Source organism: Muscardinus avellanarius (genome assembly GCF_963383645.1).
Source record: "Muscardinus avellanarius genome assembly, chromosome: 10".
Taxonomy (NCBI): Eukaryota; Metazoa; Chordata; class Mammalia; order Rodentia; family Gliridae; genus Muscardinus; species Muscardinus avellanarius.
The window spans coordinates 61,411,746-61,430,485 of NC_137796.1; the positions used below are offsets into that span (position 1 = coordinate 61,411,746).

An 18,740-nucleotide genomic window follows, 5' to 3' on the forward strand; every position below is an offset into this window, starting at 1 on the left:
CTGGGATTACAAGTGTGTGTCACCATGCCTGGCTTGAGTATATATTCTTGTTTTCTACCCAGGCAGGACTGGTTTTTATTTGTTTTTTTGTGGTACTGGGGATTGAACCCAAGGGCATTCTACCTGAGCTACAATCCCACCTGTTTTTCTGTTTTTCTTTTTTTTTTTTTTTTTTTTTTGCGGGTCTGGGGATGGAACCCAGGGGCATTTGACCTCTGAGCTACACCCCCTGCCCTATTTTTTATTCTTTATTTTGAAACCGGGTCTCACTGAGTTGCAGAGGGCCTCACTAAGTAGCTGAGGCTGTCCGCGAACCGTGATCCTCCAGGTCTCAGACTCCCGAATGCTGGGATTACAAGCGCTGTTTTTCTTTTTGATACAAATATCTTGAGCCTAGTACTTGGGAGGCTGAGACAGGAAGATTGCAGGTTCAAAGCCAGCCTCAACAGTTACTGAGGCCTTCCACAACTTAGTGAGACCCTGTTTCCAAATAAGGAAATAAAATTGGAAGCTGGGCGTGGTAGCGCATGCTTGTAATCCCAGCATTTCGGAGATGGAGACTGGAGGATCTCCCGCGGACAGCCTCAGCTATTTAGCGAGGCTCTTCGCAACTCAGTGAGACCGTGTTTCAAAAATAAAAGACAAAGGGTGGTGGCACACGCTTGTAATCCCAGCATTCGGGAACGCAGACAGCCTCAGCTACTTAGTGAGGCCCTCTGCAACTCAGTGAGACCCTGTTTCAAAATAAAGAATAAAAAATTGGGCAGGTGGTGTAGCTCAGAGGTCAAATGCCTTTGGGTTCCATCCCCAGACCCGCAAAAAAAAAAAAAAAAAGAAAAGAAAATAAGACTAAAAAATAGGGAAGGGGTGTAAGGGTGTAGCTCAGAGGTAAAATATCCTTGGGTTCCATCCGTAGTACCACAAAGAAAGAAGGAAGGAAGGAAGGATGGAAGGAAGGAAGGAAGAAAGAACGAGAGAAAGAAAGAAAGGAGGAAAGAATGTTGGAGCCGGGCATGGTAACACATGCTTATAATCCCGGCATTTGGGAGGCTGAGACAGAAGGATTGCGATTAGAGGACAGCTACTACTTAGGGAGGCCCTTTGCAACTCAGTGAGACCCTGTTTAAAAAAAAAAAATAGGGTTAGAGGTGTCACTCAGAGGTAGAATGCCTGCCCCCTTGTTACCATCCTCAGTACCAGGAAAAAAAAAAAAAAGAAAAAAAGAGAATTGGGCTAGGGGATTTAGCTCAGAGGTAAGATGCCTCTGGGTATTCTCTCTCTCTCTCTCTCTCTCTCTCTCTCTCTCTCTCTCTCTCTCTCTCTCACACACACACACACACACACACACACACACACACAGCCTGAGACAGGGAGGACTGCAGGTTGAGACCTCTGCAACTTAGCAGGATCCTGCTTCCAGATAAAATCGGGCAGGTGAGTGTGGCAGTGCACACTTGTAATCCCAGTACTTGGGAGGCTGAGACAGAAGACAGGTTCAAGGACAACCCCAGCAAGCAGTGAGACTTTCCATCTAGTGAAACCCTGTTCCAAAATTAATAAAAACAGCACTGGGATGTATTTGGAGGTAGAATGCCCATGGGCTCAATCTCCAGCCCCCCCCCCATAAGGCTTTAGGTGAGCCTCCCGGTCCTCATCTGCCCCCTGCTCCTCGCATCGGAACCTACTTAGCTGCCTCTGGGCCTTTGCACTTGTGGTTTCCTCTTCCTTCCAACCCTCCAGAACACAAACATGGGGGAGGGTTTTCTGTACCACATTTTCTACACTGGGGGCCTTTGCACCCATACTTTTGCTCCCTTTCTTAGAACATCTGTGGTTTTGTGTGTATCTTAACACACTTTACTGTAGAGAGTATGTTCTGGACCTCATACACTTCAAATGTGGCCTAAGGGCGTGTGTGGCAGTCCTGACACCAAGGGATTCTGTTTAGCCTATTAATGCGGTGCGTCATGCGGTCATAACACGGACTGACTGCTGGCCATTTTGACTTCTTTTTTTTAGTACTGGGGATTAAACCCAGGCACATTCTACCTCTGAGCTATACTTAGCCCCATTTTTAATTTTTTTTTTGTAATGAGGATGGAACTCAGGGCATTTGTACCTCCAAGCTACACCCCCAGCCCTAGTTTTTAGTCCTTTTATTTTTATTTATTTATTTATTTTTTTGCAGGACTAGGGATGGAACCCAGGGACATTTGACCTCCAAGCTACACCCCAGCTCTATTTTTTATTCTTTATTTTGAAACAGGGTCTCAGAGTTGCAAAGAGCCTCACTAATTAGCTGAGGCTGTCTGCAAACGGTGATCCACCGGTCTCAGTCTCCCGAATATTGGGATTACATGGGTGCGCCACCACGCCTGGACTTAGTCTCTTTATTTTTGAAACGTCTCATTGAATTGTGAAGGGCCTCGCTAAGTAGCTGAAGCTGTTCGCAAACCTCAATCCTCCGGTCTCAGCTTCCCAAATGCTGGGATTACAAGTGTGTGCCACCATGCCTGGATCATTTTTTAAATTTTTATATTGAGCAGGGCGTGGTGGCTCACGCTTGTAATTCCAGCATTCAGGAGGCTGAGACAGGAGGCTCCCGGTTTGTGGACAGCCTCACCTACTTAGTGAGGCCCTCCTCAACTCAGTGAGACCCTGTTTCAAAATAAAGAAAAAATAGGGCAGGAGATATAGCTCGGAGGTGGAATGCCCCTGGGTTCCATCCCCAGACCCACTAAAAAAATAAAAAAAATAAAAAAGCTGGGGTGTAGCTCAGAGGTAGAATGCCCCTGAGTTCAATCCCCAGTGCCACAACACACATACAGAAAGGGTCTCACTAAATTGCTGAGGGCCTCAAGTTACTGAGGCTGGTCTTGTGCAGCCCTCCTGCCTCAGCCTCCCAAATCCTGGGATTATAGGCGTCCACCAACATGCCTGGCTTGCCTGCTCTTTTTTTTTTTGGTGGTACTGGAGGTGGAACCCAGAGGCTTTCTACCTCTGGGCTATACTCCCAGACCTATTTTTATATATATTTTTTGGAAACAGGGTCTCACTAAGTTGCTGAGAGCCTCACTAAGTAGCTGAGGCTGGCTTCGAACCTGTGCAATCCTCCTGTCTCAGCCTCCCAAGCACAGGGGTTACAAGCGTGCGCCACTACGTCCGGCATTGCCTGTTCTTTTAAATGTTTTTTTTCTTTTTTTCTTTTTTTTTTTTTTTTGGTGGTACTAGGAATTGAACACAGGGGCATTCTATCTCTGAGCTACACCCTCAGCCCCCATTTTTTTCTTTTTTATGGTACTGGGGTTTCTGGAAGCCCTCCTACCTCCGGGCTACACTCCCAAACCTATTTTTATATGTTTTTATTTGGAAACAGGGTCTCTTAAACCAGCTAGGCTGGCTCCGAACCAGTGCGTGGGGATTACAAGTATGCGCCACCACCCGGCTATCAGCCCCAATGTTTATTTGTATTTTGAAAAGGTGTCTTGCTAGCTTGATGAAAGTCTGTTTGCTGAGGCCATCTTTTCAAATTTAAGTCACCACAGGGTGCATGCGGGTGGGGCTCAGCCTGCTTCCTACGGTGCTCCTGCATCAAAAGAAAGCCACACATCCATGTGAATCCAGTGGTTTATTAGTTTTCCCACAGCTGCTCAGGCCTGCATCACTGGCCGCGACTTCTCCGCCTGCAGCTTCACTCCAGAGCCCGCGAAGCCTGTGCCGCCCTAGAAAAGGTGGGGAGGAGGGCTAGGTGGAGGCGGCCTAGGTTAACCCTGGGGCTTCTTAGCAGGTCAGGGTGAAGCGGGGCAAGGCTGAAGATGGCAGGTGGGTTGAGAGAGTGAAGCCTTCCTGAGAAACCAGGCACCTGGGGTGGGAGCGTGGCCCAGGGGAGGGGCGGAGCCGGGGCCGGGAGCTGAGAGCGCAAGGCGAGGGGCGGGGCCTGAGGCCGATGGGCGGGGCCTGGAGAGCCGGGGAAGGGGGCTGCAGGAGGGAGGGGCGGCTAGCTCACCCGCTGCAGCACGATGATGTCGCGCTCTGTGAGCTTGTCTCCATTCACCGGATCCACCATGTCCTTCCGAATCAGCTTCTCCACACACTCCAGGGTGACCACCGCCCCTCTGCAGGGAGGGCCCCGGCGGGGGAGGCGAGTGGAGGTCAGCCCGCGGAGCCAAGGCCCCAAGCCCACCCTTCAAGCCCCTTCCCTCTTCCCCACAGGACTCACGAGGGCCTCAGCACGGCGCACGGCGTGGCGTTGCTCAGGCTGTCGCGCGTCACCGCGCACACATAGCGCTCGCTGCGCGTGATGAGCCCCACGCGGTCCACCGAGTCGTCCAGCAGCGTGAAGTGCACGGGCGTCAAGTCCGACATGCGCAGCGGCTTCCCCGACATGGGGCAGGTCACAGTGCGCGACTGCGGAGCGGACGGGCAGGGTCAGCGCCAGGGGCGGTGCAGGTGCGGGCGGGCAGGGGCCCTGTGCGGGGCCGCAGTCCCTGGGAGGGCTCACCGGCTTCTCCAGCTTGGTGGCCTTGGCCTCGGGAGTCAGCGATGGGATCCAGAAGCTGGGCAGCGCTTTGTCCTTGTCCTTGTTCACGGGACCCACGCTGGGCCCTGGCTGGACGTCATCTGTGGGGGAAGAGAGGCTTGGACCGGCACCTAGAAAGCCCTGGGCCCGTGGTGCCCCTAACCACCTGCAAGCCCGCTCCCTGGCACCTGGGGCGGCTCCCGAGGCGGCCTTGGTGGTGAAGGGGTTGAGGGGTCGGCTGACGATGGCTGCCTCCTTTTCCAGGAAGCCTCGCACTTGGTCCTGCGCAGCGGCCCGCTGTAGCTTTTTCTGTTCCTCCTGCCGGGCACCGCGCTGCTTCTCGTAGGCCTGGGGAAGCCAGGAGAGGCCAGGCGTCAAGCGTCCGTACAACACCGGGGAGCTGGGGTGGGTCCCATTTCACGGGTGGATAAACCAAGGCCTGCGAGGGGCTTCTTTGGCAGAAGTTGGCAGGCGCCTGGGTGCGCACCTTTAATGGGCTGCACAGGCCTCTGTGGGGTGGCATCCCCAGGGTCAACCCTTCCCTTACTGCATACTGCAAGGTGCTTAGGTTATTTCCTATTTAGCCAGCTCAGGACTTGGGGTTGCCTGCTCTTTGGCAACAGAACTGTCAAGGATTAAGTCTGGCTGGAGCTCAAACACTGAGATGCAATCACCACCATCTTTCTTTCTTTCTTTCTTTCTTTCTTTCTCTTTCTTTCTTCCTTTTCTTTCTATTTTTTTCTCTTTCTCTTTTTTTTTCCAGTACTGAGGATTGGACCCAGGGACAATTTACCTTCAATACTGGGCTATACCCCCAGCCCTATATTTTATTCTTAATTTTGAAACAGGGTCTGACTAAGTTGTGGAGGGCCTCACTAAGTAGCTGAGGCTGGCCCTGAACACAATTCTCCTGTCTCAGCCTCCCAAGTACTGAGATTACAAGTGTGGGCCACCACATCCGGTTTAGGCTCTTTTTTTTAAATTTTTTTTATTTTATTTTTATTTTTTGTGGGTCTGGGGATGGAAGCCAGGGGCATTCGACCTCCAAGCTACACCCCCTGCCCTATTTTTTATTCTTTATTTTGAAACCGGGTCTCACTGAGTTGTGGAGGGCCCCACTAAGTAGCTGAGGCTGTCTGTGAACCATGATCCTCCGGGTCTTAGCCTCCCGAATGCTGGGATTACAAGCGTGTGTCATCATGCCGGCTTTTTTTAAATTTTGAAACAGGGTTCACTGTTTCTGAGAGCCCCACTAAGTAACTGAGGCTGGCCTCAAACCTGTGATTCTCCTGTCTCAGCTTCCCAAGTACTGGGATTCCAGGCATGAAGGATGGGAACATTGAACCTGGAGAAGTGGGAGGGGAATGTGATAGGGTGCAGGGAAAGGTCCTGGGGGAGGGAACTGAGATCAGAGGCCCAGGAGAGCTCTGCTGAGAGCTCAGAGTCAAAACCACTTGCCCACTTGTGTCCCTTCTTGCTGACCCCCATACCTTCATCTGCCGGGCGATCTCCCTCTTCTGGTGCAGGATGTACTCCAGGATTGCCTCGCGCTCATACAGGTAGCCATCTGGGCTACAGGGAGAGAGTGGATGAGACAAATGGTGAATGGGCCCACGGCGTAATGATATGGTGCCCAACATCCGCTCTCACCCTGCCCTGGGTACCCACTAAGCATCCCACAGGTAGCATCTCCCACTGCCCAGCTCAGCTCAGCTCACTGAAGTGAATTCTCATGCCAGGCCCACACTGCTTTGATTCTTGCAGCTTGAGTATGTGGTATCATGTAGGGAAAAATCTTGTGCAAGAGCCAGGTGTAGTGGCCCAGGCCTGTAATCCCAGTACTTGGGAGGTTGAGACAGGAGGATCACAGGTTCACGATCTGCCTTAGCAACTCAGCAAAGCTCTCAGCAATTTAGTGAGACCCTGTTTCAAAATAAAAAATAAAAAGGGTTAGTAAGTATAGCTCAGAGATAGAATGCCTCTGGGTTTAATCCTCAGTTTACTCTCCACCCTATAAAAACACAAATGGACACAAAGGCTCAGAAGGGCTTCCCTGGCTGGGTGTGGTGGCACACGCTTGTAATCCTGCGCTTGGGAGGCGGAAACAGGAGGATTGCACAGGTTCGAAGCCAGCCTCAGCTACTTAGTGAGGCACTTTGCAACTTAGTGAGACCCTGTTCCCAAATAAAGTATAAAATAGGTCTGGGAGTATAGCCCCAGGGTAGAAAGCCCCTGGGTTCCACCCCCAGTACCCCCCCCCCCAAAAAAAAAAAAAAAAAAGAGAAGGACCTCTCTGACTGGTATCACATCATTTACTTTTTTCTTTTTTATGGTACTGGGAATTGAACTCAGGGACATTCTAAATTAGAGCTACACCCCACAGCCTGCTATTCTTTATGTTTTTGTCTTGATACAGTGTCTCACTAAGTTGCTGAATCTTGGTATGTTGTTGAAACTGTCCTTTTTTTTTTTTTTTTTTTGCGGTACTGGGGATGGAAGCCAGGAGCATTCTTCCTCCGAGCTGCATCCCCAGCCCGATTTTTTATTCTTTATTTTGAAACAGGGTCTCATTGAATTGCAAAAGGCCTCAATAAGTAGCTGAGGCTGGTCGCAAACCGTGATCCTGTCTCAGCCTCCCAAATGCTGGGATTACAAGCGTGTGCCACCATGCCTGGTTTGACCTTGAATTTTTAATCCTCCTGTCTCACCCTCTCAAGTACTGGGATTATACAGGCATGAGCCACTACCCCATCTTTGTCATGCATTCTTGCTGAGAGAATTAGGGAATCCATGGTAAATGCTTGTTCCCATTGCTGATTTTTTTTTTTTTTTTTTTTTTTTTTGGTATTAGGGATTGAGCCCAAGGAGGGACATTCTACCTCTGAGCTATACCCCGGGCCCTATTTTATTTATTTTTATTATTTTTCTTATTTATTTTATTGTGATACTTGGGATTGAACCCAGGGTATTCTGTATCTGAGCTACACCCCTGGCCCTAGTATGTAAGTAAGTATGTATGTATGTATGTATGTATGTATGTATGTATTTATCTTTGCGGGTCTGGGGATGGAACCCAGGTGCATTCGATCTCCAAGCTACAACCCCTGCCCTAAATTTTATTCTTTATTTTGAAACCGGGTCTCACTGAGTTGCAAAGGGCCTCACTAAGTAGCTGAGGCTGTCCACGAACTGTGATCCTCCAGTCTCAACCTCCCAAATGCTGGGATTACAAGCGTGCACCACCACACCCGGCTCCTATTATTTATTTATTTATTTATTTATTTATTTATTTATTTATTTTTTCGGTACTGGAGATGGACCTCATGGGCATTCTACCTCTGAGCTACACCCCCAGCCCTATATTTTATTCTTTATTTTGAAACAGGGTCTTTCAAATTCTTATTTTTTTTTTTCTTTGTGGTACTAGGGAGGAACCCATGGACATTCTACCTCCAAAACATACCCCCAGCCCTATTTTATTCCTTTTTTTTTTTTTTTGTGGGTCTGGGGATGGAACCCAGGGGCATTCGACCCTCCGAGCTACACCCCCTGCCCTATTTTTTATTTTTTTATTTTTTACGGGTCTGGGGATGAAACCCAGGGGCATTTGACTTCCAAGCTACATCCCCTGCCCTATTTTTTTATTCTTTATTTTGAAACAGGGTCTCACTAAGTTGCAGAGAGCCTCACTAAGTAGGTGAGGCTGTCTGTGAACTGCGATCCTCTGGTCTCAGCCTCCCAAATGCTAGAATTACAAGTGTGCACCACCATGCCCAGCTTTTTTTTTTTTTTTTTTTTTAAACTGTGGCACTGGGAACCCAACCCAGGGCATTCTACCTCAGAACCATACCCCCCAGCACTAAATTTTTTTGGTGGTGGTGCTGGGGGTGGAACCCAGGGGCTTTCTACCTCCGGGCTATACTCCCAGACCTATTTTATTTGGAGACAGGGTCTCATTAAGTTGCTGAGAGCCTCACTAAATAGCTGAGGCTGGCTTTGATCCTGCGCGATCCTCCTGTCTCTGCCTCCCAAGTGCAGGGATTACAAGCATGTGCCACCACCCCCGGCTTCCCAGCCCTATTTTTAATTTTTATTTATTTTTTGATACTGGGGATTGAACCTAGAGACATCCTACTTCCAAGCTAAGCCTCTAGCCCAATCTTATTAATTTGGAAATAAGATCTCATTAGGTTCTGAGAGCCTCCCTACGTTGGTGAGAATGTCTTTTTTTTTTTTTTTTTGGTACTGGGGATGGACCCCAGGGGGATTTTATCTCTGAGCTGCACCCCCAGCCCTATTTTTATTCTTTCTTTTGAAACAGGGTCTCCCTAAGTTGCAAAGGGCCTAAGTAGCTGAGGCTGTCTGGAATCTTCCTGTCTCAGCCTAACAAATGCTTGGATTACGAGTGTGCGTCACCACGCCCGGCTCTGAGGAAGGCTATGAACTTGGGATCCTCATGTCCCAGCCTCCCAAGTATTGGGATTACAGGCATGCGTCACCATGCCTGGTTTATTTTATTCTTTCTTTTTGCAGTATTAGGGATTGAAACCAGGGGCATTTTACCTCTGGGCTAGGGGCTACACCCCTAGCCCTTTTTATTTTTTTGAAATAGGGTCTTTCTAGGTTGATGAGTTTAGCTACTTGCTGAGGCTGGCTGTGACCCTGTGATCCTCCTGTCTCAGCAGTACTGGGATTACAAGTGTGTGCCACTATGGCCTGGCTTATTTTATTCTTTTATTTTTATTTATTTATTTATTTTTATGTGTGTGGTACTGGGGATTGAGCTCAGGGGCATTTTACCTCTGAGCTACACACCCAGCCCTATTTTATTCTTATTTATTTATTTATTTATTTGAGGGTCTGGAGATAGAACCCAGGGGCATCAACCTCCAAGCTACACCCCCTGCCCTATTTTTTTTTTTTTATTCTTTATTTTGAAACCGGGTCTCACTGAGTTCCAAAGGGCCTCACTAAGTAGCTGAGGCTGTCCACGAACCGTAATCCTCCAGTCTCAGCCTCCCAACTGATGGGATTACAAGCGTGCGCCACCACACTTGGCTTTTTTATTCTTTTATTTGAAACAGGGTCTCCCTAAATTGCAGAGGGCCTCGCAAGTAGCTGAGGCTGGCCACTAAGTTGCTAAGGCTGGTCTTGGATCTGTGATTCTCCTGTCTCAGTTCCCAAAGTACTGGGATTACAAGTGCATACCACCATGCTGGCTACACACCATCCCTATTTTATTTTTATTCTTGAAATAGGGTCTAGGTTTCTGAGTCTCACTACTTGCTAAAAGATTCACTACTTTTTTCCACATTCTAAAAAACAGGACCTAGGATCTGATGTTGTCTTCAAACCTGCAATCCTCTTGTCTCAGCCTCCCAAGTACCAGGATTATAGGAGTAGATCACCACACCTGGCTCCTATTTTCTCTCTCCCTCCCTTCCTTCCTTCCTTCCTTCCTTCCTTCCTTCCTTCCTTTTTTTTGCATACTGGGAATGGAACCCAGGGACCTTCTACATCCAGGCTATACTCCCAGAACTATTTTATATTTTGTTTGGAAATAGGGTCTCACTAAGTTGCTGAGAGCCTCACTAAGTAGCTGAGGTTGGCTTCAAACCTGCATGATCCTCCTGTCTCAGCCTCCCAAGTACTGGGATTACAAGTGTGCATCACCACGCCCGGCATATTCTTTATTTTGAAACAGGTTCTCACTAAGTTGCAGAGGGCCTCACTCAGTAGCTGAGGCTTTCTATGAACCACGATCCTCCAGTCTCAGCCTCCTGAATGCTAGGATTACAAGCGTGTACCACCATGCCCGGCTTTTTTTTTTTTTTTTTTCAATACTAAGGATGGAACCCAGGGGCAGTCTACCTCCAAGCTACACCCCCAGCCCTATTTTTTATTCTTTGAAACAGAGTCTCACTGAGTTGCAGAGGGCCTAAGTAGCTGAGGCTGTCTGCAAACCACGATCCTCCTGTCTCAGCCTCCCAAATGCTAGGATTACCAATTTTATTCTTTTATTTTGAAGCAGAGTCTCACTAAATTGTAAAGGGCCTCACTAAGTTGCTGAGGCTGGCCAAGAATCTGTGATCCTCCTGTTTTAGCCTTGCAAGTACTGAAATGACAAGTGTGTGCTACCACACTTGGCCTATTTTATTTTGAAAGTGGGTCTCACTAGGTTGCTAAGCACTTCTCCAAATTGCTGAAGATGGCAGTGAACCTGCAATCTCCCTGTCTCAGTCTCCCATGTACTGAAGTTACAGGCGTGTGCCACTACATTTGGCTTATATTTTAGTTTAGTTTGAAACAGGATCTCACTGAGTTCCTGAGGCTGTCCCTGAACCTGTGATCCTCCTGTCACAGCCTCCAAAATACTGGAATTACAGATGTGTGCCACTGTGCCTGCTTCTTATACCTGTTACTGGACTGAAATCACTGCCTTACCACAAGGCAGGCCATGGTAAAGACCAAACCACGGGAGCTGTTATCATATGTGATGCGGCAGGAGCCCTACATCCCGTTACGAATATATTCTTTTCCATCTGCTATGAAACAGGATCTCGGGTCAGGCCCATGCGCCCGATGAGAACACTAGGGCTCTGAGAGGTTAGATGGCCTGAACAGGGCACCCTGGCTGTGCAGGTGGCCAGCCCCCTATGACTGGGTCCCTCATCCTCCCACCCGTGCCCCCAGCTCACGTGACAACCGGATCATGGCAGGGCTGCAGGGAGAGGCAGCAGCAGTCAAAGTCCTTCACGGCGTCCCGGCTCAGTCGGATGTTCTGAGTGCCGTAGCCTGAGGCCGCTGGGGACAGAGATGGGCAGTGAGCTAGAGAAGCAGCGCAACAACAGAAATGGCCCTATTGATACTGGGGGTTGGAGAGGACTGAGTGAGGCAGAAGGGTGCAGTCATCTTTGGGGTTTGTTTGGTGGTACTGGGGGTGGAACCCAGAGGCTTTCTACCTCCGGGCTGTACTCCCAGACTATTATATTTTATTTGGAAACAGGGTCTCACTAAGTTGCTGAGAGCCTCACTAAGTAGCTGAGGCTGGCTTCGAACCCATGAGATCCTCCTGTCTCAGCCTCCCAAGCGCGGGGATTACAAGTGTGCGCCATCATGCCCGGCCCAGACCCATTTTATATTTCCTTTGGAAACAGGGTCTCACTAAGTTCCTGAGAGCCTCACTAAGTAGCTGAGGCTGGTTTCGAACCTGCACGATCCTCCTGTCTCAGCCTCCCAAGCGCGGGGATTGCGAGCGTGCGCGACCACATTTGGCCTATCATCTTTGGACCATCAAAAGCGTGCTGAGCCAGGTGTGGTGGTGCACACTTGTAATCCCCATACTTGGGAGGCGGAGGCAGGAGGATGGCGCAGGCTCAAAGCCAACCTCACTGGCTTAAGAGATTTCCAAATATAAAATTAGGTCTGGGAGTATAGCCGGAGGTAGAAGGGTTTCCAGGAACCCCAGTACCACACACACACACACACACACACACACACACACACACACACACACAAAATGCTGGTTCCCAGGGGGAACTGCTTGGGGGCGGGACCCATGCCTGACTCCCATGGGCTCTTCTGTGGGGTGATCAAGCTTGCGTGCCCGTCTAGCTGTGGATCTGTTTCCAGCTCTGGAACACGGTGGTAGCAGATACCATCTCCCACAACTCCCTTTGGGGATCGCAGGCATCAATATGGGGAAGGCGCACATGCAGAGCCCACGGCAAGGGGGCGCTGGACAGGTGCACGGCTTCTGCAGTCAAGACCATCAACAAGGCTGTGCATCTAGGGCGAGGTACGGGCACACGGGGCTGGGAAAGCAAAACCAGGGGTGCAGGGCAAGACGGTAACTTTGAGACACATCCCAGCGAGCCCAGCCCCGTACCTGTGTCCTTCTTCTTCTCGTGGTAGGTGTAGACAGCCCCCGCAGTGCAGTTCTTGCCGTGCCGTGTCATCCTGAGGGGGGAATGGACAGGTGCAGGGTTGTGGTGATCAGATGCTGCTCGTTATGGCCCTTAGATGAGGAGGCTAGGGCAGGGAAGAGGGAGGAAGAACCAGGGATATGTGGTCACCGTGCCTCTGCCAGGAAGCTCTCTCTCTCTCAAGACTAACCTGAACTCATCCTAAAATATGGCCGTCAGAGCTCTGGGTGGTGGTGCATTGCATGCCTGGAATCTCAAGTACTTGAGAGGCTGAATCAAGAGGATGGTGGGTTTGAGGACGGCCTCAGCAACTTAACGAGACCTTCAGCAACCTAACAACATCCTGTCTCTCTTATTTTGGTACTGGGGATTGAATGCAGAGGCATTCTACCTCCAAGCTACACCCCCAGCTCTATTTTATTTTCCTTTTTTCCTTTTTTGGTACTGGGGATTGAACCCAGGAGCAGTCTACTTCTGAGCTACACCCATCCCTGCTTTATTTACTTGCTGAGGCTGTCCTTGAACCTGTGATCCTCCTGTCTGTTTCCCAAGTACTGGGATTATAAGGGTGCACCATCATGCCTTAATTTTATTTTGAAACAGGGCCTTGTTAGGTTGATAAGAGTCTGAGATTATAGGTGTGCACTACCACATCCAGCTTGATAAATTCTTTTTTTCCTTGTGGTAATGGGGATTGATCCCAGGAGCATTCTACCTCCGAGCTCTATTCCCAGCCCTTTCTATTTTATTATTTGAAAAAAGGGTCTCACTAAATTGCTGACAGCCTCACTAAATTGCTGAGTCTAGCTTGAACCTGGAATTCTCCTGTTTCATCCTATCAAATACTGGGATTACAGGTGTGAACCACCTTATCTGGCTTGATAAATTCTTTTTTCCTTTTTTTTTTTTTTTTTGAGATACTAGGGGTTGAACCCAAGGGACTTCTACCTCTGAGCTACACCCCCAGCCTGGTTTTTATTCTTTATTTGAAACAGATCTCACTAAGTTGAAGAGGGCTTCACTAAGTAACTGAGGCTGGCCAAGAAACTACAATCCTCCTGTCTCAGCCTCCCAAAAACTGAGATTATAAGTGTGAGCCACTACGTTTTTGTTTTGTTTTGCCTTTCTTATTTATTTATTTATTTATTTATTTATTTATTTATTTATTTATTTATTTTTGCGGTACTAGGGATGGAACCCAGGGGCAGTCAACCTTCAAGCTATACCCCCAGCCCTATTTTTTATTCTTTACTTTGAAACAGGGTCTCACTAAGTTGCCAAGGGCCTCACTAAGTAGCTGAGGCTAGCCCTGAACGCAGTCCTCCTGTCTCAGCCTCCCAGATGTTGGGATTACAAGTGTGTGCCACCATGCCCGGCTCCCAGCCCTATTTTTTATTCTTTATTTTGAAACAGGGTTTCACTGAGTTGAGTTCACTAGTAGCTGAGGCTGTCCACGAATGGTGAGCCTCCTGTCTCAGCTTCCCAAATACTGGGATCACAAGTGTGTGCCACCGCGCCTGGCTGATAAATTCTTAAAAGTGAAATCAAGCCAGGCGTGGTGGCGCACGCTTGTAATAACTGTGCTTGGGAGGCGGAGACAGGAGGATTGCGCAGATTCGAAGCCAGCTGTGCTGGCTTAAGAGACCCTGTTTCCAAATTAAAAATATAAAAATATAGGTCTGGGCCGGGTGTGGTGGCGCACGCTTGTAATCCCCGTGTTTGGGAGGCTGAGACAGGAGGATCACGCAGGTTCGAAGCCAGCCTCAGCTACTCAGTGAGGCTCTCAGCAACTTAGTGAGACCCTGTTTCAAAATAAAGAATAAAAAATAGGGCTGGGAGTATAGCCTGGAGGTAGAAAGCCTCTGGGCTCCACCCCCAGTACCACACACACACATAAAAAAAAATAGGTCTGGGAGTGTAGCCCACTAGCCCGGAGGTAGAAGGGCTTCCAGGAACCCCAGTACTGCCGGGTGTGGTGGCGCACGCTTGTAATCTCCGCGCTTGGGAGGCAGAGACAGGAGGATCGCATAGGTTCAAAACCAGCCTCAGCTACTTAGTGAGGCTCTCAGCAACTTAGCAAGACCCTGTTTCCAAATAAAATATAAAATGGCTTGGGAGTGTAGCCCAGGGGTAGAAAGCCTCTGGGTTCCACCCCCAGTACCACCCAAAAAAAAAAAAAAAAAAAAAAAAAAGGAACCCCAGTACCACCACCAAAAAAAAAAAAAAAAGTGAAATCAAAGCTGTGAGTGGTGGTGCATGCCTGTAATCCCAGTATTTGGGAGTATGAGAAGGAAGGATCTCAGGTTTGAAGTCAATCTCAGAAATTTAGTGAGACCCTGTTTCCAAATAAAAAATATACCTCTCCCAATAAATCTTGTGACTCCCAAGGTCCCTTGAAGTTGAAAATAAGATCAACACTGTTGGGAGATGCCTCATGGAGTTTCTGGGAGAAGAACAACTATTAGAACAAGAAAGAGGTTAGGCTTGCTGCCGCGAGGCAAGACCGATGCTGGGGCCTCCGAGGCCGGGATCAGAGCCTGATGAGGGGTTAGGCCGGTGCCGGGGCCACTGGCTGGCATCGGAGCCTTCCGTGAGGCAAGGCCGCTACTGAGGCCTACGAGGCCTGGATCGGAGCCTGCCGAGGAGTTAGGCCAATGCCGGGGCCATCAGCTAACATCAGAACCTGCCATGAGGAAGGCCAGTGCTGGGACTTCCGAGGCCGGGATCGGAGCCAGCTGAGGGGTTAGGCCAGTGTCGGAGCCAGCAAGGTCAGAACCAGGGCTTTCCGTGAGGCAAGGCCGCTGCTTGTGCCAGCGAGGTCTGGATCAGTCCACCGGGTAGCCAGGACACAACTGGAGCCGTCAAGAGTGGGATTGGTATTTGCAATGCGGCATGCACAGAGAAATATCGCAGAAAATTAAAACCAGATGCTTCCCCTAATCAGCAATAACTAGGAGGAAACAGGCAACAGGAAGTGGTCGAGCTATAGAAAGGGTCCTATAGTGAAGCAATTAAGGTGACCAATCAGAGGGTATGGAATAGGAGAGGATGGAGCCTCTTTAAAAAGCAGGAGGTACATAAACACATGTATCAAAGTTAATCACCAAACAAGCATGGGATCGGGGGAGGAGGAGGGAATGGGATGGGGACTGGATGAGGGCTAACTGGATGATGTGTGCTTGTATATCCTCTCAAGTCTTATATTCCAATGTGATGTATGATTACAATGCACCAATAAAAATAAATTTAAAAAAAAGGAAAGAGGCCAGGCTTGTTGGTGCTTGCTTATAATCCCATCATTTGGGAGGCTGAGACAGGAGGATCGCAGTTCGCCTCAGCTACTTAGTGAGGCCGTCCGCAATTTAGTGAGAGCCTGTTTCAAAATAAAGAATAAAAGCCGGGCGTGGTGGCGCAGCTTGTAATCCCCGCACTTGGGAGGCTGAGACAGGAGGATCGCGCAGGTTTGAAGCCAGCCTCAGCAACTTAGTGAGGCTCTCAGCAACTTAGTGAGACCCTGTTTCCAAATAAAATATAAAATGGGTCTGGGAGTATAGCCTGGAGGTAGAAAGCCTCTGGGTTCCACCCCCAGTACCACCAAAAAAAAAAAAAAAAAAAAAAAGAATAAAAAATCAGGCAGAGGGTGTAGCTCAGAGGTCGAATGCCCCTGGATTCATCCCCAAACCCGCAAAAAAAAAAAAAAAAAAAGGAAAATAAAAAAGGCTGGGGGTGTAACTCAAAGGTAGAATACACTGGGTTCAATCTTCAGTAGTACCAAAAAAGGGGGGACAAATATGGGGTCTAGTTCTGAGAACTGGAGTGCTGTGAGGGCAAATGCCACCATGTTCCAAGGGGCACGTACACAGGGGCGCTCAGCAAAGACCTCTCCTGCTCTCTGGCTACCAGTCAGGTCAGAAGCAGAGCAGAGCCAAGTAAGTCCAGGAGGGTGAAGGACAGCTCCCTATTTATCGCCCCCTTCTGGTTGCTTCAAAAACTAATCTTTCTCTTTCAAAACTTGAAATCAATCTCTCAGCACTAGAGCACTCTCTCCCCCTACTGGCATCTTCTACTCAGAAGCCCATTTTTAGTTTTAGATTTATTTACATGGACTAAATGCACAGGCCTTTACAGTCAGATGTTTGTATGACAAATGTTATCTCCTACCCCCACGCCAATCAAGACACAGAACATCTCTATTGCCTAGAAAGTCTCCTCCTGCCCCTTCTTGTCCACAGGCCAAGGCGGCCAGTGTCACTTGTAGAACTGACCCTGGTAAACCCCCAACTTGACTGCTGGCCCCTCCAGCTACCAGGGCTCTCCTCTGACCTTCCCAGCCCCCACAGCTCTCCAGCACCTGCTGCTTCCCCTTGCTCATGTGCCACCTGCTCCCCTGCCCTGGCCCCCCAGCTTCCGCCCCGGCCCCCCCAACTGCCACTCATGAAGGTCGTGTTGACCTCATGGACAAATTCCCCACTCTATTCTTAGTTGTCAACTGCCACGATCCTCTGTGGTATTTGGCATGAGGCGCCTCTGCTTTCCCAGAGACAAGCTAACAGGGTGTCTTGTGGCCAAGAATGAGGGGAAGGACAGCTATAGAGGGACCCTGATGTCATCAATTGTCCAGCCTCAGCCACCTGCTGGTGCCTGCCCCATCGACATGTCCACTTTGCTGATGCGCTACCTGAGGCTTAGGAAGAAAGCCATTTGCCTAGGGCAGTGGCTCTCAAAGTAAGGTCCAGGGACCTCAGGGGTTCCTAAAATATTTTCAAGGGTCCACAGATCTTTTTCCATAGTCTGAAAACATGATTTGGCTGGGCATGGGGGTGCATGCTTGTAATCCTAGTACTTGGGAGGCTGAGACAAGAGGATTGCAGGTTTGAAGACAACCTCAGCAACTTAGTGAGACCCTTGGCAACTTAGCTGTTTCAATACAAAAACATAAAAAGCCGGGTGTGGTGGTACTTGCTTGTAATCTCAGCATTTGGGAGGCAGGGACAGGAGGATCGTGGTTCGCGGACAGCCTCAGCTACTTAGTGAGGCCCTCTGCAATTTAGTGAGAGCCTATTTCAGAAAAAGAAATAAAAAAAATAAATAAACAGCCGGGCATGGTGGCGCATGCTTGTAATCCCAGCACTTGGGAAGCTGAGACAGGAGGATCACATGGATTCGAAGCCAGCCTCAGCTACTTAGTGAGGCTCTCGGCAACTCACTGAGACCCTGTTTCCAAATAAAATATAAAACAGGTCTGGGAATATAGCCCAGAGGTAGAAAGCCCCTGGGTTCCACCCCCATTACCACACAAGGAAAAAAAAAAACAAAAAACCACAAAAACAAAACAAAACAAAAAACCAGAGTTCAGAGATAGAATGCCCCTGGGTTGCATCCCCAGTACCCCAAATCAATCAATCAATCAATCAATCATAAAAATAGCCGGGCGTGGTGGTACACCCGGCTCCAATCCTAGTATTTAGGAGGCTGAGATGGGAGGATTGCAGGTTTCAGGACAGCTTCAGCAATGTAATGAGGCTCTCAACAACCAACCAAGATCCTGTTTCAAAATAAAAAATAAAAGCCGGAGACAGGAGTGGTGGCGCACACCTGAAATCCCAGAATTTGGGAGGCTGAGACAGGAGGATTGCGGTTCGCAGACAGCCTCAGCTACTTAGTGAAGCCTTATGCAACTCAGTGAAACCCTGTTTCAAAATAAAGAATAAAAAATAGGGCTGGGGGTGTAGCTCGGAGGTAGAATGCCCCTGAGTTCCATCCCTAGTACTGCAAAAAATAAAAAAATAAAAGCCGGGCGTGGTGGCATACACTTGTAATCCCAGTGCTTTGGGAGGCTGAGATAGGAGGATTGCACCTGTTCGAAGCCAGCCTCAGCTACTTAGTGAGCTTCTTGGAAACTTAGTAAGACCCTGTTTCAAAATAAAGAAATAAAAAATAGGGCAGAGGGTATAGCTCAGAGGTCGAATGCCCCTGGGTTCCATCCCCAGACCTGCAATAAATAAATAAATAAATAAGGCTGTGGATATAGCTCAGAGGCAGAATTGTCCCTGAGTGTTCAATCTTCAGTAAAATACACACACACACACACACACACACACACACACACACACACACACTCCTTAACATCATTTCTTGTCCAGCTGGTGTTCAAATTGCCCTGATTATCTCCCAACTGTCTTTTTCTTCAGTTGGTTTGTATGAATCCTGAATCACATCAGTGGTTCCTAACCTTCTGGTAAGGTCAGAAGTCTTTTGAGAACCTAAAGAATTGCTACAGGACCCTTTTTAACAAG

At 48.8% G+C, this 18,740-nt stretch overlaps 1 protein-coding gene across 1 annotated transcript; it reads right to left on the reverse strand.

Annotated features, from left to right (window-relative positions):
* Positions 1-3,650: 3,650 nt before the first annotated feature.
* Positions 3,651-12,477, reverse strand: NOSIP (nitric oxide synthase interacting protein; the record flags this gene model as incomplete). Its single annotated transcript, XM_080702230.1, has 8 exons — positions 3,651-3,722; positions 4,007-4,115; positions 4,220-4,407; positions 4,502-4,620; positions 4,708-4,867; positions 6,010-6,091; positions 11,218-11,323; positions 12,408-12,477. The coding sequence occupies 8 exons, from the start codon at positions 12,475-12,477 to the stop codon at positions 3,651-3,653; spliced, it is 906 nt and encodes a 301-aa protein (XP_080558356.1).
* Between the last annotated feature and the right edge of the window lie 6,263 nt (positions 12,478-18,740).